The following is a 19,368-nucleotide window of genomic DNA, read 5'->3' as shown; positions in this document are numbered from 1 at the left end:
TCTATATATGTGTATATATATATATATATATATATATATATATATATATATACATATATAATATGTATTTCAATTTATGTACTTTGCCTGTCATTTCTGTACAATTAAACCTATACATATCACTTTGATTTAAACTAAGGCCCTCCTTCCATCATCGAGTAGGTTGTAGTAAATGAAATCAGAGCCCCTGGGTCAAAACAAGATGGTTTTGTTGATTTATGTGTTTTATGTTCCCCAAACTATGCTTTCTTGTATTTTTATGTCTTAAATGATATGAAATACTCCCCCCACCCCTGCAGTACAGGTTTTTTGCTTTCTTATTTGCTAATGGCTTTGCAAGGCTCCTGCAGGCTCAGCCCTGCTGCCCACAGTTTATACATGAGGACTTTGCAATCACACCTGATCTCAAAGGTGGACAAGGCCAGCAGGTTGTTGTCTCAGACACAAGTGTGCATTTTCCTGTGGCTCTGGGCCTCTGTTGAGAGATTTAAGTGTTGGATATCTTCAGATTCATAGGTTTATGGGGCTGGCAAGCTAATTTTAAGATATAGTGAGAAAAAATGACTACTTCCCATATGGACCTAATTGTGTGCTGACTTTTAATACTAGTTGAAAGTGAATATCAAATGAAAAGATCCAATGCATATGTGAAAAAATTGTGTGTGTGTGTGTGTGTGTGTGTGAGAGAGAGAGAGAAAGAGAGAGAGAGAGAGAGAGAGAGAGAGAGAGAGAGAGATGTTCATGGTCCATTCCTGATTTTTCTGACCGCAGGTGCCTGTGAAGACAAGGTGATGACCCAGTCTCCAGCTCCCTGGCTGTGTCTGCAGGAGACTTGGTCAACATCAGCTGCAAGTCCAGCCAGAGTCTCTTATCCAACCCACAAGGACTACATGACCTGGCACCAGCAGAAGCCAGGACAGGTCCCAGGCTGCTGCTCTCCTGGGCATTCATGTGGGCAGCTGGGGTCCCCTTGAGGTTCAGGGGCATTGGGTCAGGAAGAGATTTCACTCTCCATCAGCAGCCCCAGGCTGAGGACATGGCTGATGGTTCCTATAGCAGCACCACAGTGCCCCTCCCAAGAGCTTCAGCCTCAGACCAAGCCTCCCCCAGGTTGAGGGTCAGGGAGCCTTTGATGCCCTGGCTGCTTCTTCCCCCTCCCACAGCTCTGAGATCTCCTGCCTCCTCTCCTGACAGAACACAGGTTATGATTGATTCCTTGGGGGTGTGTGCAGGGCCCAGGAGAAAATTCAGGAACTGGGCCTGTAGGGGTTGTTTATTTATTTAGTGGGAGTCATCAAGCACAAGTGCTGGGCAGGTCTCCTGAGGACAGTACAGAGTTTTCATGGTACATGAACCTGTTTCCATGGTAAGATCACATGACACAGCCAATATATTCTTCACCCTCACAGAAGAACCTAGTGATGTTCACACACTGAGGACTGATTCTCCTCATGCCTCCTCCAATCTGGACCTTACCATTTTGATTCCTTGTGTTCCTGGCTCCTTCTTGACCTGTAATCACCTTCCATTTGCTTCCTTCAAGTAGCACTTTGCCTGCCTTGGGTTTCACAACCCTTGACACCTGTCTGTCTGTGTGTATTTCTCTCTCTCTCTCTGTCTCTCTCTTTCTTTCTCTCTCTCTTTCTCCCTTTCTCAGAACCTGCATGTCACATGAGCCTTTCTGGTGAGGTTCACTGTAAGTGGTTCCTGCTCTGTCCACTCCTCTGACCCCTGTCCCCTTCTCATTTCTATCAGCTGTTCTCATGATTTTCTTTTAATTTCTGTAATTTATTACAAAATTGTAAAACAACAAAGACCTGGGATAAAGTTAAGTGTACACTGCAGTTCAAGCCTTTGGCTCCTGGTGAGTATTTTCCCATACTTCACATGTTCTCCTGACCTCAGCTGTCCTCATTCTCCCATAGGCCATTCTCTAGGTCCTTAGGTCTGTTACCCTAGACAAGGTGAAGTCATATTCCTGACCTTTCCTCATCCTGTGTCCACTCTCTATTCAGGTATATTCCTGGGCAGTTGTGTCTGGTGTGATGGAAGGAGGTGGTGCTCAAGTCCCCTCCACCTTGAGTGTTAAGACACAATTTGATCCATGTGCACCTGCAGGATATCAGGGCACCACCTTGCAAGCCTAGAGTGACCTCTCCACCTCTGATTGTTTCCAGATGGGGGTGGGTCTCCAGGGTGAGGGGCAGGGAGAGTGGAGTATGCACATCACTGTATCCTGCTGGGTCCTGGAATAATAAGGAAGAAGCACAAGACTGAGGTCAAGCACTAGCAGCCATTTCTATGATTGTCCTCTATAATGATTGCAGGCTAAGTCATCTATATGAGTTTGTGATTAGGTTTGAATCCCAATTTCACAAAGAACAGCATTAGCAAGAACAAGGGGACCTCTAGAAGTTTCCTACACCATCACACTGCCTGTGCCAGAGCCCTGCCCAGGGCCCAGGTCCTGCTCCTCTTGCAGTGTCCATGATCATCTTGTTCTGTCAGAAGGGGCCTGGACACTTCTGTGGTTGTCCTCCACATGCCAGGCCAGGCTGCTGCAGCTGACAGGGCCATGCATGGGTGTTCCCTGGGCTGTGGCTGACACAGTTGTGGTCCACAGCCCTCAGCTGCACCCGTTTCCCTTTTCCTTCCTCCCTTCATCCCTTCCTCCCTCCCATCCTTCCTCCCTCCCATCCTTCCAACCTTCCTCCCTCCCTCTCTCCCTTCCTCCTTCCCTCCATCTCTCCCTTCCTCCCATGTCTGCCATGTGACCAGTGCTGGCTTCATGAAAGAAGGTTTGATTCATAAGAAATTGCTAGGGAGTTTTAAATTAAAGAGACAAGACCCTTATTACCTTTAATACCTGCTCCTGGACGGCTTCTCTTAGCTCCTGTCTCCAACCACCTAATGTGGTGGCGAGATTTACAGAAGAAACTAGAGAGAGAGAGAGAGAGAGAGAGAGAGAGAGAGAGAGAGAACATGCCAGGGAGTGGGCTTTTATTGGGGAACAAAAAAATTTCAGGGAAAATCCCATCAAATGAAGGTTAAGGGGGGCAGCATTCCAAGGTCAGGGGCAATGATTGGGTCTTCGGGGCAGTGGCCAGACATGCCTCTGGACAGACAAGCCCTCAGACCTGGAGAAGGGTCCAGAAAGCTCTGACACAGCTGTGTCTAAGTGCCTCTCACCCAGCCAGGGAGGTCCATCAAATCACATGCGAGGATGGCCTCCCACACCCTTCTTTCCTCCCTCCATCCCTCCCTTCCTTCCTTCTTGCTTTCTTTCTATCTGTACAGTGGATTAAACACAGAGTTCTTTACCCCTGAGCTCTGTTGCAGCACTATTTACTTATTTATTTATTTATTTAGAGACATGGTCTCACTCTGTTGCTGAGGGTGGCCTCAATCCTGATCTGCTCCTGCCTCACTCTATTGTAACCTGGATTGCACATATGAACACCATGGCTGGCATTGAATTAGTTTTCTATTGATGCACAACAAATTAACACAACCCCTGGTGATCTCACAATTTCTGTGGGATAGAAGTTGGAAAGACTTAGACTGAGTCCTATCCTCAGCTTCGCATTGGCTGCAATCAAGGTGTTTCTCACTGCATCTCATCTGCAGACTTGAAGAATCTGCTTCCAAGGACACTAAGGGTTTTGAAAGAATCAGGTTTTGGGGATTGTGTGGTTGAGGATGCTAGGTTATTGGTGGCTGCAGATGAGAGTCTATTATAGGATCCTGCAGGCCACCAGAGGGTCCTACCATATGGGCTGCTCAGTAATGAGACCAGTCTAAAGAATCCTTCCACAAGAGTGAGAGGCTGACTCCCATTTAAGGGCTCTGATGTGAATCAATCAGGCCCACCCAAAATAGTCTCCTTTTGACTCACTTAAAATGAACAGCCCTGGCATGTTAGTTGTATCTGCATAATAATCCCTTCACCTTTCCAATATTTCCTGAACCAAAAGCAAACCTCATGTTCTGTCCACTGTGCCCAAGTCTCAGGATAGTGAGTGTGAACACCAGCTAGTAGGTGTCTTGAGGAGGCAAGATTTCTTATCATTTTGATTTTTTTAAAAATTATTTCTCCAAAATGGTCTCTGTTAGAAGACCATTAAGAATGGCAGCTCCTTAGGTGACGAGCATCAGAAATGTACCTCCAGGTGATTTCTAACCCAGTTTCTCAGGTCCTCGTTTTTCTCAGATTCTTCTCATGAGAGAGAATTCAAATTCTCTATTGTTTTATGGGCAAATATAAACACATGAAGGAACAAATAACGTAAACATAGGATTCTCAATGTGTTTAATAGTAAAGAAAGAAGAAAAGTTTAAAACCCGTAGCCCAGTTTCTGTTTCAACAAACTAATAAAAGAAGAGCTGACCAAACCCAAATCAAGCCGAATCAAGGAAATTAAATTATAAATATCAAATCCTGAAAGAGGTTCTCAAATGGTGGGTCAGAGGAAGGCAGCACTGTCCACCTGCCCCTCAGCTCAGGATTGTCAATAGAAAGCTGTTATTTAGCACGGGGACTCTGCCTCAGAGCTGCTCTGGGAGCCGCATATCACCTGTGAGCACTCTGCAGTCCACAGGACCCTGTACACAAGCTGAGAGCTGCTGCAACCCACTTTGGCTGAACTTTTCCTGAACTTCATGATCTTACACTTTTGGAGAGTTCACAAAGCTGTTTTGTTAAATGTCTTTCAATTAGGATGTTTGTCTACCACTCATGGTAGAAGTTAGCTGCAGCTTCTCTGGCAAGAATATCTGGAAATGATGCTCTTCTGTTAGCGCTCCCTAGTGGATGGTGCCTGATTTCATTCTGTCTCACTACTGCAGATGTTCACATTGATTCCTGGGTTAAAGGAATATTCGAGACTTCTCTCCTGTAGTTCTTCTTTGTCTATTTGAAATGAGCATGAGTCTGGGGGTGTGACTAAGTGGCAGAGCACTTACCTAGCATGCCCAAGGCCCTCACTATGATGCATCTCCAACAATAGAGCTCAAAAAGAGTTAACATGAAATTGTTGAAAAGTTCCTCAATCCTTTATAGATATCCCATTCCTCATCAAAGTATCAGTATCAGGCTGAACTCATGGATCATCTTTTGTTTAATGGGTTAGTTTGCATAATTACAAATCTTGATTTTCAAGTTATAAGACCTGGCCAGTGAGAGGCTCCTTCCTCCTTCCTTTACTTTTGCCAGGGTCTCATCATTTTTGGAGGACTTCTTTTGTTCCCAACTCAAGGTGGTTCAGGTGTTTCTTATCCTAAGATTCCTTTAGTGGCAAATAAGTCTGGTCACTGTGAGTGCGTGTTGGGCTATTGTACCTGGGTTAAAGAGAATGTGTAAATAAGTCTCTCAGTCAACCCATCTATGGACCTCAACATCTATCATCTCCTGATCTATCTGCATGCACACTCCTATCTATTCCTACACACAATTCTGAGTTTATTCTGATATTTCTGATTCTACTCAAAATCGTGTTTGTTCTATCGATGTCCCTTTTTGTTTGGGATCCCTTCCACCTACAGTGAGAATTGTGGCTCTGATTGTCTCTGGTGCATTGTTTCCCACCAACATTCCTCTGACTGAAAGCAACCCCTTGACATTGCCCTTCCCTCCATTAGACAGCCACATGGCCATTCTTGAATGTACCTTCATCCTGCTCTGATACCCCTTGCCAGGGCACATCAATCTTTACACACAGGTACGGATGCTGTGTCAATTGCCTTTTGTCACTGTGAAAAAAACCTGGGTGTAAAACACTTGAGAGGAGGAAAGAGATACTCTGGGTCATGGTTTCAGTCCATGATCAGCTGGCTCCAAGGCAGAAGTGTCATGGCGGAAGGTCTCGGTGGAGGGAAGCTGCTCAGCCATGGGATAAGGAAGGTAGGAGGAAGGGCTCAAGGTAAAGAAGCACCCTCCAGGGCACAATCTCAATGACCTCCTCCTTCCCATAGGTTCTACCCCCCAAAATCATTTAAATCATTCATTCATAAAATGGATGAATACCGTAATGAGGTCTTCACCCCGTGAGACTTTGGGGGACTCTTCATATGTAAGCTGTAACAGAAACCCTCCTCCCTCTGCCTATGTCCCCACCTGCACACTGGGGCCACACTGCAATGTGTCCTCCTCATCGTGCTCCACATTTGACCTGGACAGAGGCCTGCACTAACACCATCTGCATGAGATGACACCCTCCTCCCTTTGCTTCAGTGTCCCCTTCAACATCCAGGTGACTTCTTTTGCTCTGAGGGTCTTCCAGCCCAGTCCTCTGACCCACCTTTCTCCTCAACAAGCATGTGCCCCATCCTTGCTCCAGCCTCTGGGACAGTGTTTTCTTAGGACCTGGGTGAGATTTGGTGACAGAATAAAGACAGGTTAGAATACAGGGTAGACTCATGGCAGAGGAGCAACTGGTCCAGGAGACCTGGATGAAGGGACAGCAGTGGCATATGGTCAATGTCCTTCCCTTCCTTACCAACCTCAGTGCCTGTACTTGGTGTGTTGTGTCCCTTTCTGTTGCTTCCTCTTACCGCCCTTTGCATTTCTGGATGGTAACACTGATGATTTTTCATGCCCAGGTCTTCAAGGAGTCAGCTATAGAGGAAGTCTCTCTGGAATAAATATTGTGCTCAGGTATAAAAAGGATGAGGTCAGTAACTCCTCCTGCAGGGTGTGGGGTGTGTGGGGCTGTGACAGATCTTATGAACTTCATCTTGGTTGGAGAGTGAGCAGGAGAAGTGTGTCCTGAACCTTGATGAGACCAAGAGGTCTCTCTGCTCACAGGAACGAGGGATGGTTCTCTCCTGTGCCTCTCAGGAAACACATTTTCTCCAGGCAAATCTGGGCTGCCCTGGCCTATGCTGGGAAACCTGGGGACACTTGGCCAGGCCTTAGAGGAGCCTTCCTGCAGCTATGCTCAGCCTGCCGAGCTCTGTTGATTTGCATGTGCCCACAGCACAGCCCACTGCCCTGAGGACTTCTTAAGAGACTGTTCACACCCTGTGCAGGAGTCAGTACCTGTCAGGACACAGCATGGCCATGAGGGCTCCTGCTCAGCTCCTGGGGCTCCTGCTGCTCTGCCTCCCAGGTAAGGAGGGACACACAAGGGATGTGCTTAGACCAATTTCATCAGTGCTGCCTGGTGTTCAGGGAAATCCTCTTATGACATTATTAATTGTGTGCATATTTCTTCTCATATGTTCTACTGTAGGTGCCAAATGTGACATCACAATGACCCAGTCTCCAACCTCCCTGTCTAAATCTCAAGGAGAAACAGTCACCATCAGGTGCCAGGCCAGTCAGAGCATTAGCAATTACTTAAGCTGGTACCAGCAGAAACCAGGGCAAGCTCCTAAGCTACTGATCTATTATACCAACCAATTGCAATCTGGGGTCCCCTCGAGGTTCAGTGGCAGTGGATCTGGGACAGATTATTCTCTCACCATCAGCAGCCTGGAGCCTGAAGATTTTGCCACTTATTACTGTCAACAGTATGATGACTTCCCTCCCACAGTGATACAGGCCATGACAAAAACCTCCCAGGGAGCAGAAGTGTGAGGCTGGGCTGCCCCAGCTGCTTGTCCTGCTCCCTCCACCTGCTGAGGGCACTGCTCAGGGGCAGCCAGCATCCCAGGGCCACTGAAGGGGGGTCTTTCAAGGTCTCGAGAAGTTCCTCTGCACCCTGTTTCTTTCTCCTTGTCAGCCCCAGCACTCAACCTTGAATTGGTGTCTTTGAAGGTGTGTGCACTACTCACTGCAGTAGTGCTCCACCCAACAATGGTGAGAAGATAAAGGAGGCCAATCAGGAGAACCACCATGATGAGTTCTTACCCTGTGGTATACAGGAACCTGGTGCTGAAGGAGCTCAGCCAAGATGCCCAGGGGAACAGAATTGGTGTTCAGAGACAGAAAAATGAAGACAGATTTTATGACAGAGATGACATTACAAAAACCAGTCCACAAAATTGCAACTATCTTATATTTGATAAAGGGGCTAAAAGCATGCAATGGAGGAAGGATAGCATCTTCAAAAATTGGTGCTGGGAAAACTGGAAATCTATATGCAACAAAATGAAACTGAATCCATTTCTCTCGCCATGCACAAAAGTTAACTCAAAATGGGTCAAAGAGCTTGATATCAAATCAGAGACTCTATGTCTGATAGAAGAAAAAGTTAGCTCCAATCTACATATTGTGGGGTCAGGCTCCAAATTCCTTAACAGGACACCCATAGCACAAGAGTTAATAACAAGAATCAACAAATGGGACTTACTCAAACTAAAAAGTTTTTTTCTCAGCAAGAGAAACAATAAGATAGGTAAATAGGGAGCCTACATCCTGGGAAAAAATTTTACTCCTCACACTTCAGATAGAGCCCTAATATCCAGAGTATACAAAGAACTCAAAAAATTAAACAATAAGAAAACAAATAACCAAATCAACAAATAGGCCAAAGACCTGAACAGACACTTCTCAGAGGAGGACATACAATCAACAAGTACATGAAAAAATGCTCACCATCTCTAGCAGTCAGAGAAATGCAAATCAAAACCACCCTAAGATACCATCTCACTCCAGTAAGATTGGCAGCCATTATGAAGTCAAACAACAAGTGCTGGCGAGGATGTGGGGAAAAGGGTACACTTGTACATTGCTGGTGGGACTGTAAATTGGTGCAGCCAATATGGAAAGCAGTATGGAGATTCCTGGGATAGCTGGGAATGGAGCCACCATTTGACCCAACTATTCCCCTTCTCAGACTATTCCCCAAAGAACTTAAAAAGAGTGTACTATAGGGATACTGCTACATTGATGTTCATAGCACCAAAATTCACAATAGTTAGACTATGGAACCAACCTAGATGCCCTTCAATAGATGAATGGATAAAAAAAATGTGGCATTTATACACAATGGAGTATTACTCAGCACTAAAAATGACAAAATCATGGCGCTTGCAGGGAAATGGATGGCATTAGAGCAGATTATGCTAAGTGAAGCTAGCCAATCCCTAAAAAACAAATGCCAAATGTCTTCTTTGATATAAGGAGAACAACTAAGAACAGAATAGGGAGGAAGAGCATGAGAAGATTAACATTAAACAGTGATGGGAGGTGGGAGGGAAAGGGAGACAGAAGGGAAATTGCATGGAAATGGAAGGAGACCCTCATTGTTATACAGAATTACATATAAGAGGAAGTGAAGGGAAAGGGAAAAAAACAAGGGGGAGAAATGAATTACAGTAGATGGGATAGAGAGAGAAGATGGGAGGGGAGGGGAGAGGAGGGGGGATAGTAGAGGATAGGAAAGGCAACAGAATACATCAGACACTCGTATGGCAATATGTAAAACAGTGGATGTGTAACCGATGTGATTCTGCAATCTGTATATGGGGTAAAAATGGGAGTTCATAACCCACTTGAATCAAACGTATGAAATATTATATGTCAAAAGCTTTGTAATGTTTTGAACAACCAATAATAAAAATTAAAAAAAAATAAATAAAGACAAGGACATATGTTTCAAAATAAAACTATATCTTATAAAAAAAAGAGTTGACCTAAAATTATTGAAAAGTTCCTCAGTCCTTTATAGATATCCCATTCCTCATCATACCATCAGTATCAGGCTGAACTCATGGATCATCTTTTGTTTAATGTGTTAGTTTGTCCTAATTACAAATTTTGATTCTCAAGTTATCCAGACCTGGCCAGTGAGAGGCTCCTTCCTGGTAGTTTCTCTTTACTTTTGCCAGGGTCTCATCATTTTTGGAGGACTTCTTTTGTTCCCAACTCAGGGTGGTGCAAGGGGTTCTTATCCTAAGATTCCTTTAGTGGCAAATAAATCTAGGCACTGTGAGTGCATGTTGGGAGCATGGGCTATTGTTCCTGGGTTAAAGAGGATGTGTAGATAACTCTCTCAATCAACCCTTCTATGGACCTCATAATCTCTCATCTCCTTATCTATATCCATGCACACTNGTGCTATTGGGTTCACAAGTTGTGGTTCCTTGTAGTTCCAGGGGAGTTTGAATCTGATTTAATAATTTATTTTACTATTTTGTTACAAAACAGTGATGTCCACCATTGTCTACCTGAGACAAAATTAAGGGGCCGTTCATACTGATTAAATGGAAAAACTAAAACGTATATTTAGTTGTCAATATTATTTCTGGATTAATGCTAAAGTTCCCAGGTCAGTTAAATAATGTGGTTTGGATATCAAATACCCTAACGTGTCAATAATATCCAGTCTGTTAGTAATGTGTTTTTAGAGATTCTATTACTTTGCCTATCAAGTCAAGTTCATGATTTTTTTCCTTATCCTTTCATATTTCTAAATTGGAAGGGTGGGGACATTTGGTTCCTTGCATTTGATCTTCTACATTGACTTCTGTGTTTTCCATTCACAAAACTACAGTATCTGTGATGGTATTTTTGGCTCTTTCTTTTCTTATTTGTCAGATATATTCCCCATTCCCCTCCCATAGTCCAGCAATTTTCTTCCCTCTTTGCTGATGGCTTTGCAGAGGCCCCTGCAGCCCCACCCACCTGAACATATTTAATACACCAGGACTTTGACAAGAGACCTGAGCTGCCTCAGGCAGGCAGAGGCAGCAGGATGGTATCCCACACACAGGAGTGTATGTTCTGGAGTCTCTGGGCTTCATGTGAGAAATTTAATTATTGCAGTGTTGTCAGATGAATATGTTGGTAGAGTTGATGCTCTAATGTTAAGATATAGTGGGAATTAATGTCTACTTCCCATATGGACCTAATTCTGTACTGATTTCCACACTAATAGGAAATTTTAAAGGACATATTTCAATGTGCATGTGAAAAAGATTTTGTGTGTGTTTGCACGTGTCTGTGTGTGTGAGTGTGTGTGTGTGTGTGTGTGTTCATGATCCATTCCTGATTTTTCTGATTGCAGGTGTCTGTGGAGACAGCGTGATGACACAGTCTCCAGGCTCCCTGGCTGTGTCTGCAGGAGACATGGTCACCATCATCTGCAAGTCCAGCCAGAGTCTCTTATCCAACCACAAGGACTATGTGGCTTGTCACCAGCAGAAGCCAGAACAAGCTTCTGGACTGCTCCCCTCCTGGGCATCTGCGTGGGCAGCTGGGGTCCCCTGGAGATTCAGGGGTAGTGGTTCAGGGACAGATTTTTCTCTCCCCAACAGCAGCCCCAGGCTGAGGACGTGGCAGATTGTTCCTGTAGCAGCACTGCAGTGCTCCTCCCAAGAGCCTCAGCCTCAGACCAAACCTCCCCCAGGCTGAGGGTCAGGGAGCCTCTGCTCAGCTGCTTCCTTTTGGCAGGGCTCTGGGCTTCCTTTCTCCTCTGTTTCAACAGGTCATATTTTTTGATTGATTCCTTGGTGGGATTTCAGGGTCCAGGAGAAAATAAAGAACATGGACATTCTGAATGATTATTAGTTCAGCAGGAGGTCACCAAGCACAAAGGCTCCAGAAGGCTTCTGGAGACAGTGTGTTTTAAGGTCCCAGGAATCTACATGTTTCCCTGGACAGATGGCATGACTGAGATGACCATTAGTCCTCACCCTCATAAGACAATCTGGTGATTTTCACACTAGGAGGATCACACTCATTCTGACCATGGAAATAGACAGTGAAGTGTTCCCCTAGTGAGCAAACTCCCGGGGGGTAACAGGCACTCTGATTCCCAGGATTGGAATGCCCAGCGATTCCTCACTGAGGCTATTAGGATAACTGTGGGGATGCATTACCTGATTTACACAGTGACATCTTGTGAAGGAGAGGTCTCTGTGTTTGCATCCACCTGGACCTTACCTCAGTGATCCAGCATTCAGGGTTAGAGGAACACTGGCTGAAGTAGTCACTGGTGGGGGCAATATGTAACTTTGGGGTTATTAAAGAAGAATGCAGAGAGCAGTAAGCATGACTTTTTTCTGCCAACCTCTGCCTGTCTGCACTTCCCTCTATGTGTGTCTGTCCTTTGTGCTCCTCCTCCACAGGCGTCCCTACCCAGGTGTTCCTTACAGAGGACTGATTCTCCCTTTGCCTGCTCCAATCTGAACTTTGTCCATGTTCATCCCTTGTCCTCCTGGTCTCCTTCTTTACATGTCATCTCTTTCCACCTGGATGCTTCCAGGATCAGACGCTCCACCCAGCAGTTCAAACCCTCTCACCCAGAGAAACCTCTCTCTCTGTCTCTCTCTCTCCCTTTTTCCCCCTCTTTCTCTCCCTCTCCCTTTGCTGTCTCTTTCCAAGACTCTGCTTCTCACATGAGCCATTCTGGTGACATTCATTTAAGTGGTCCCTGCTCTGCCTCCTATTCTGGCCTCTGTACTTTTCTCTCATTTTTGTCACCTGTTCTTATAGTTTGCTTTTCAATTTTATAATTCACAAAAAATTGCAGAACAATAAATTATTGGGCAAGACCTGAATAGCACCCAAGTCAGAGTCCTTGGATTGTTTGCCAGAGTTCTGCTGAGGGCCCAGGTCCTGCTCCTCCTGCAGTGTTCACACTCATCCTGTCTGCTCATTCAGAAGGTCCCAGGACACCTCTGTGTTGTCCTCCACATGCCAGGCCAGGCTGCTGCAGCTGACAGGGCCACTCATGGGTGTGGCCAGAGCTGTGGCCCACGCAGTCATGGTCCACAACCCTCAGCTGCACCTGGTCCCTGAGTTCCCAGTACCTTCCTCTCACAGGGCAGAGAATTTGCTGAGCTGCTGCCCAGCCCAGCAGCTCATGTGGCAGCTGGGCCACCCAGGCAGGGAGGTTTTTGTTCAGGGCTGCACCACTGTGGGAGGATCATGTGTACCTTGGAAGCAGTAATACACTCCAGCATCCTCAGGCTCCACCCTGGTGATTCTCAGTGTGAAATCTGTCCCTGACCCACTGCCACTGAACCTGTCTGAGACCCCAGAGTAGCGGTTGGAAACCTGATATATTAGGCCCTGTGGAGCCTGGCCTGGCTTGTGCACAACCCAACTCAAATAGGTGTTTCCATCACTGTATAGGAGGCTCTGACTGGACTTGCAGGAGATGGAGGCTGACTGTCCAGGTGTGACAGGCTCAGAGAGAGGAGTCTGGGTCAGCACGACATCCCCACTGGTTCCTGGAAAAAGAGAACAACATAGTTATTTTCAACATTATGAGACTATTTGTATTTTTTGTATATTTCCATAGAAGTAGTATTTGTGATTTTGATTTATGTGGCCTAAATGTCAGTTTTTAAGAAAGGAATCAAGTTTTCTAAGTGATAAGTGACTCTGGAGAATTCACCTATAACATCCCCCTCTTTTCATGTGACAATCTTCATCACAGGCAGGTCCTTGCTCATTCTGGAATGTTCCTCTCTCACACAGACCTAACCAGTGCAAGCACATCCTAGAGGCCAAGACTTGTACCTCTCTCATGTGGACAGAGCACACATGGGCAGAATAGGGGCCCAGGGCTCCTCTCCCTCTTCTCCCTCCTCATCCCCTCTGTCCTCACCAGGGATCCAGAGCAGCAGCCCCAGGAGCTGAGCAGGGAGCCTCATTTTGAGAAGCTGAGCTGAGGATTGCTGGTGAGTCAAGGGCAGGTTAGAGCTGAGCTTTTATGTCAGCCTTGCAGGAAGTTCCTCCCCAGGGAGAAGCATGCAAATGCCCTGGTGGGTGTTGGGTGGGGAGAGTGAGGGAGGGAGGGGCTTTCCTTGTGAGCCCAGGGACATCAGATATCTTCTATAGTTGGAGGAAATACAGTAGAGAAACAGCCCAGGCTCTCTGTGGACTGGGCAGAAGGCCCTGTCATGGAAGCATGGCCCTGTGGGGGTCATGGTGTTCAGGGATGCCACCCTAGGAGAGTACTGACTCTAGTCTAGGGAGGTTGTCTCCAGGTCAGCCTCTAGGTGGGGAATGCCAATTGGCTGGCTCCCTCTGAGCTAAGGAGAGAAGATGACAATGCCACCTGACAAGGATCCATCAATGGATTTTCTTCCAGCCACCACAGGCAGTTGAGCCAGCTGCAGAGCTTCTGGGTCTGCTATTACCAGGAGAAATAGGGGAGTGTCAGGGACAGTGTTAGATGGTAGCTTTTCCTGGTCTAGTGAATGCAATAAGGGAAGAAATGTCAAAAGAAGGTGGTGGGGAAGGAAGAAGAAACCGTTGTGTCAGCTGGAGATACAGCAGCCCTGTTAAGGCGATAGGAGAAGCGACATATCCACCTGAGGCAGTGGGTATGCAATTCCTGGGAGCAAGGTCTGCAAAGTCGTGGACATTCTGTCTTGGTCATCTTCCTGTGTGTGACACTCAGAGTCTTCCCATCACTTCCTCAGGGAAGAACCCCTTGTGACCACTGGGCAGAATGGATAAGGGGGAAAATTCTTTGTTAGTTCTTTCTCACTGATGAGAGAGCATTTATTTCCCCTGCAGCTATTTTCTTTCAGAGTCACTGGGCAGCAGGTGTCATAATTCCTGGGTTTAACAGGAGATTTCCTTAGTAGAAGAGGACTGAGTCCAGGTTCTCCTCATGTCAGGGTGATTGCATCTGCACTGATGATGTCCTGGGCCTTTCTCCAGTGGGTCACTGGTGAGAGGGTTCTGGGCCCACTGCTATGAGTCATGGATTTCAGACTCCTTCTTCCCTGGCTGGGACAGAGTGAGCCTGTGTTGTTTTGGCCAACAAGGCTGTGCTGCTTTTCCAGACAGCCAAGGTCCTGACACTCCCTCCACACAGTGGGGAAGTTGGTGTGTGGGCCATGACCAGCCAAGGCCCCTGTCATGGTTTCTCTAGTACCAATAGACCCCTGTGTCTGTCCTCCTGTCCAGAGTGACAGCTTCCCTGAGAACACTCTGAGGAGAGGTGGGTTTGCATGGTGGTCTTTCTGGATTTTGGAGGTGAAGTTCTCTGTGTTTCTTATCTTAATGAGCAGAAGTAAGTAAAATGAAAGAAAATGGCTGGGGTTCCTTTGAGAGTAAGAAAGCAAAAGTGTTGAGTTTGTCAAGGTCCAGAGGGTTGTTTTTATGTTTTTAGTTTCATGTCCTGGCCCATCATGTCATTTTATAATTTTTTTCAATATGCTTTCACAGCTTAAAATCTGACATCTCTGAAGAACTCTTTACTGTATTATTTCTATTGTTTTCATTCCTACTGAAGTGATCCTTCTGATTTTGGGTGTAGAACTTCCTACTCTTTGGTCTTGGCCTTACAGGACAATGTCCTTAGAGGACAATGAGGATTCAAGGGGACTTGGGGTCTCCATGCCTCCTCAGAGGCTCCACATGTCAGCTCATGTGAGGCTGTAACTGAGGCAGGCTGGTGGCCCTTCCCCTCTCCAACATGCACCTTGGAATATCAGCCTTGGCAGGATGGGGGCAGCCCCACTTCCCAGGGGATCCTGCTTCTCCCTCCCCCTCCCTGCTTACTCAGAGCCTGCTGCAGTCCTGGCAGTCCTGGGAGGATGGTGTCCAGGGTCCTGGTCACACTGACCCTAGCTGAGAGCCTGATCCCTTGCTTGAGTGGGGCCCTGCAGGGCTCCCAGGAGTGGGTTCTGGTCTGCCTTCTGGCTGTGGCTGCAGAGCCAGGTCCTGGGCTCTGGTGTGGGCAGTGCTGTCAAAGCCTCAGGGCCAAGGTGGCCACAGCTCAGGCCTGTCCTGGTCATAGGGGATGGAAACTGGTCCCAAGTTTGTCACTTCTCTTTGTCTCCCTATCTTTATTTACCATTTCCTCAATTTTCTTCCCTCCCTCCCTCCGTCCCTTCATTTCCACATTTTTTTTTCTTTATTTTGTTGTGTTTTTTTCTAGCTTTTAAATTATTATACAAGAGTTCTTGATTTTAGGTGTCACTTCTGAAAACCTCAACTCAAATATTTTTCCTATGATTGCTGAACTTCATCAATCTCTTCATGTATCTATCTCTCTACCTACCTATCTATATGGTATTTTAGCCTGTTTATAGACTATTATTTCTGTAAAAGTAAATGTATTTAAAAATATTTCTTCATATTTCTGAACTCTCTCTCTCTCTCTGTGTGTGTCTCTGTGTATATATGGTATGTATGTATGTCTATCTCTCTCTCTTTCTCTCTCTCTCTCTCTCTCTATATATATATATATATATATATATATATATATAAAATATATATATATTTCAATTTATGTACTTAGCCTGTCATTTCTGTGCAATTAAAACTATAAATATCACCTTGATTTAAACTAAGTCCCTCCTTCCATCATCGAGTAGATTGGATTCTTTGATCTTCTATGTTGAGTTCTGTGTTTTCTGTTCCCCAAACTATACTTTCTGGTATTTTTATGTCTTAAATGATATCAAATACTCCCCCCAACCCTGCAGTACAAGTTTTTTTTTTCTTATTTGCTAATGGCTTTGCATAGGCTCCTGCTGGCCTGGCCCTGCTGCCAACAGTTTATACATGAAGACTTTTCAATGAGACCTTAGCTCAAAGGCAGACAGAGTCAGCAGGTTGTTGTCTCAGAGACAGGTGTGCATGTTCCTGTGGCTCTGGGCCTCTGGTGAGAGATTTAAGTGCTGGATATCTTCAGATTAATAGGTTTTTAGGACTGGCAAGCTAATATTCAGATATACTGAGACAAAATGACTACTTCCCATATGGACCTAATTGTGTGTTGACTATTAATACTAATTGATAGTGAATATCAAATTAAATATTCCAATGCATATGTGAAAAGGTTTTTTTTTTTTTTGTGTGTGTGTGTGTGTGTGAGAGAGAGAGAGAGAGAGAGAGAGAGAGAGAGAGAGAGAGAGAAAATTCATGGTCAATTCCTGTTTTTTCTGGCTGCAGTTGCCTGTGGGGACAGCGTGGTAACCCTATCTCCAGGCTCCCTGGCTGTGACTCCAGGAGACATGGTCACCATCAGCTGCAAGTCCAGCCAGAATCTCTTATCCAACCACAAGGACTACATGGCCTGGCACCAGCAGAATCCAGGACAGGTCCCAGGCTGCTCCTCTTCTGGGAATCCATGTGGGCAACTGGGGGTCCCCTGGAGGTTCAGGGTCAGGGGGTCAGGGACAGATTTCACTCTCCATCAGCAGCCCAAGGATGAGGACATGGCTGATTGTTCCTATAGCAGCACCACAGTGCTCCTCCAAAGAGCCTCAGCCTCAGAACAAGCCTCCCCGAGGTTGAGGGTCAGGGAGCCTTTGCTGCCTGGCTGCTTCCTCCTCCTACAGCCCTGAGCTCTCCGGCCTCCTCTCCTGACAGGTCATATGTTTTTAACATTCCTTGGGGGATGTGCAGGGCCCAGGAGAAAATTCAGGAACTGGGCCTGTAGGGGTTGTTTATTTATTTAGTGGGAGTCATCAAGCACAAGTGCTGGGCAGGTCTCCTGGGGACAGTACAGAGTTTTCATGGTACATAAACCTGTTTCATGGACAGGTCACATGACTCAGCCAATATAGTCTTCACCCTCACAGAAGAACCTAGTGACATTCACACACTGAGGACTGATTCTCCATATGCCTCCTCAGTCTGTACCTTAACATTTTTTAAATATATTTTTAATTGTCAGTGGACCTTTATCTTATTTATTTACATGTGGTGCTGAGAATGAACTTAGTGCTTTACACATGGTAGGCAAGCACACTATCAATGAACCACAATCACAGCCCAAAAGCAGGGTTTTAAAAACAAGATATTAGGGATGTCACATTTAATAAAGAGGAGTAATATTTGATGACTTGTCTTTGGTCATGTGTGGCTGGAGATTGCAATATGAAATGCATTCTTTGTAGTTCTTAACTCACTGGAGCAGATAATTGGCTTAAATAATGAGATAGAAAGGAAAGGAACACATCTTAAAGACAGAATCGACATGATTTAGAAATCAAATTGCATTTAGTGAGAGAAAGTCGAAGAGGGAGTGGAAAAAAAGGTAAGGCAAAAGTGAAGAAATATATAACCAAGAGATTTAAATTTCATAAATGAAATATGACACTGTACCCGATGTGGAATATGTATCTTGCTATGATGTTTTTCTTTGTACCTTAACATTTTGATTCCTTGTCTTCTGGTTCCTTCTTAACCTCTAATCACCTTCGATTTGCTTCCTTCAAGTAATTCCTCACTCTGCCTTAGGTTTCACAAACCTTGACACCTGTCTGTCTGTCTGTCTGTCTGTCTCTTTCTCTATCTTTCTTTTTCTCTCTGTCTCCCTCTTTCTCCCTTCCTCAGACCTGCATGTCAGAGGAGCCTTTCTGGTGAGGTTCACTCTAAATGGTTCCTGCTCTGCCTCCTCTTCAGGCCCCTGTACCCTTCTCCTCATTTCTATCAGCTGTTCTCATCATTTTCTTTTTATTTCTGTAATTTATTAAAAAAAATTGTAAAACAACAAAGACCTGGGCCAAAGCTAAGTGTCCACTGCAGGTCAAGGCCTTGGCTCGTGGTGAGGATCTTTCCATACTCCACATGTTCTCCTGACCTCAGCTGTGCTCATTCTCCCACAGGCCATTCTCTAGTTCCTTAGCTCTGTCACCCTAGACACAGGTGATGGAATATTCCTGACATTTCCTCATCCTGTGTCCACTCTCTATTCAGGTCTATTCCTGGACAGTTGTGTCTGATGTTGTGATGGGAGGAGGTGGTGCTCAAGTCCCCTCCACATTGAGTGTTAAGACACAATTTGATCCATGTGCCCCTACAGGGCACCAGGGCACCATCTTGCAAGCCTAGAGTGACGTCTCCACCTCTGATTGTTCCCAGATGGTGGTGGGCTCTCCAGGGTGAGGGGCATGGAGAGTGGAGTTTGCACCTCACTGTATCCCTGGTGGGTCCTGAAATAATAAGGGAGAAGCACAAGACTGAGGTTAAGCACTAGCAGCCATTTCTGTGATTGTCCTCTATTAATGATTGCAGGCTAAGTCATCTATATGAGTTTGTGATTAGGTTTGAATCCCAGTTTCAAAAAGAGCAGCATCAGCAAGAACAAGGGGACCTCCTAGAAGTTTCCTACACCATTGACCTCCCTGTGTCAGAGTCCTGCCCAGGGCCCAGGTCCTGCTTCTCCTGCAGTGTCCATGATCATCTTGTTCTGTCATATGGAGCCTGGCACCTCTGTGTTGTCCTTCACATGCCAGGCAAGGCTGCTGTAGCTGACAGGGCCATGCATGGGTTTTCCCTGAGCCTCTGCTGAAACAGTTGTGATCCACAGCCCTCAGCTGCACCCGTTTCCCTTTTCCTTCCTCCTTCCCTCCCTCCCTCCCTCCCTCCCTTCCTTCCTTCATTGCTTTCTTTCCATCTGTACAATGGATTAAACTCAGGGTTCTTTACCACTGAGCTATGTTGCAGCACTTTTTATTTATTTATTTATTTATTTATTTATTTATTTTATATATATATATATATAT

General features: G+C 45.6%; 2 long non-coding RNA genes and 1 gene segment (V, D, J or C); 1 reads left to right on the top strand and 2 right to left on the bottom strand.

Moving 5' to 3' along the window:
- LOC125618848 overlaps nt 1-19,368 on the bottom strand; it is a 222,777-nt gene that overhangs the window by 40,844 nt on the left and 162,565 nt on the right. The gene's annotated exons all lie outside the window — the stretch shown is intronic.
- Nucleotides 7,022-7,591, top strand: LOC107154175. The segment is given in 2 exon segments: nt 7,022-7,106; nt 7,230-7,591. Coding segments are annotated over 2 exon segments (402 nt in total).
- LOC107154075 lies at nt 12,876-13,737 on the bottom strand. Its single transcript, XR_001505008.2, has 2 exons — nt 13,500-13,737; nt 12,876-13,119 (listed from the first exon to the last, which is right to left on the bottom strand). It is a non-coding gene; the product is annotated as an uncharacterized LOC107154075 (long non-coding RNA).

Source organism: Marmota marmota, unplaced genomic scaffold (genome assembly GCF_001458135.2).
Source record: "Marmota marmota marmota unplaced genomic scaffold, marMar, whole genome shotgun sequence".
Taxonomy (NCBI): domain Eukaryota; kingdom Metazoa; phylum Chordata; class Mammalia; order Rodentia; family Sciuridae; genus Marmota; species Marmota marmota.
This window is presented reverse-complemented; position numbering and strand designations above follow the sequence as displayed.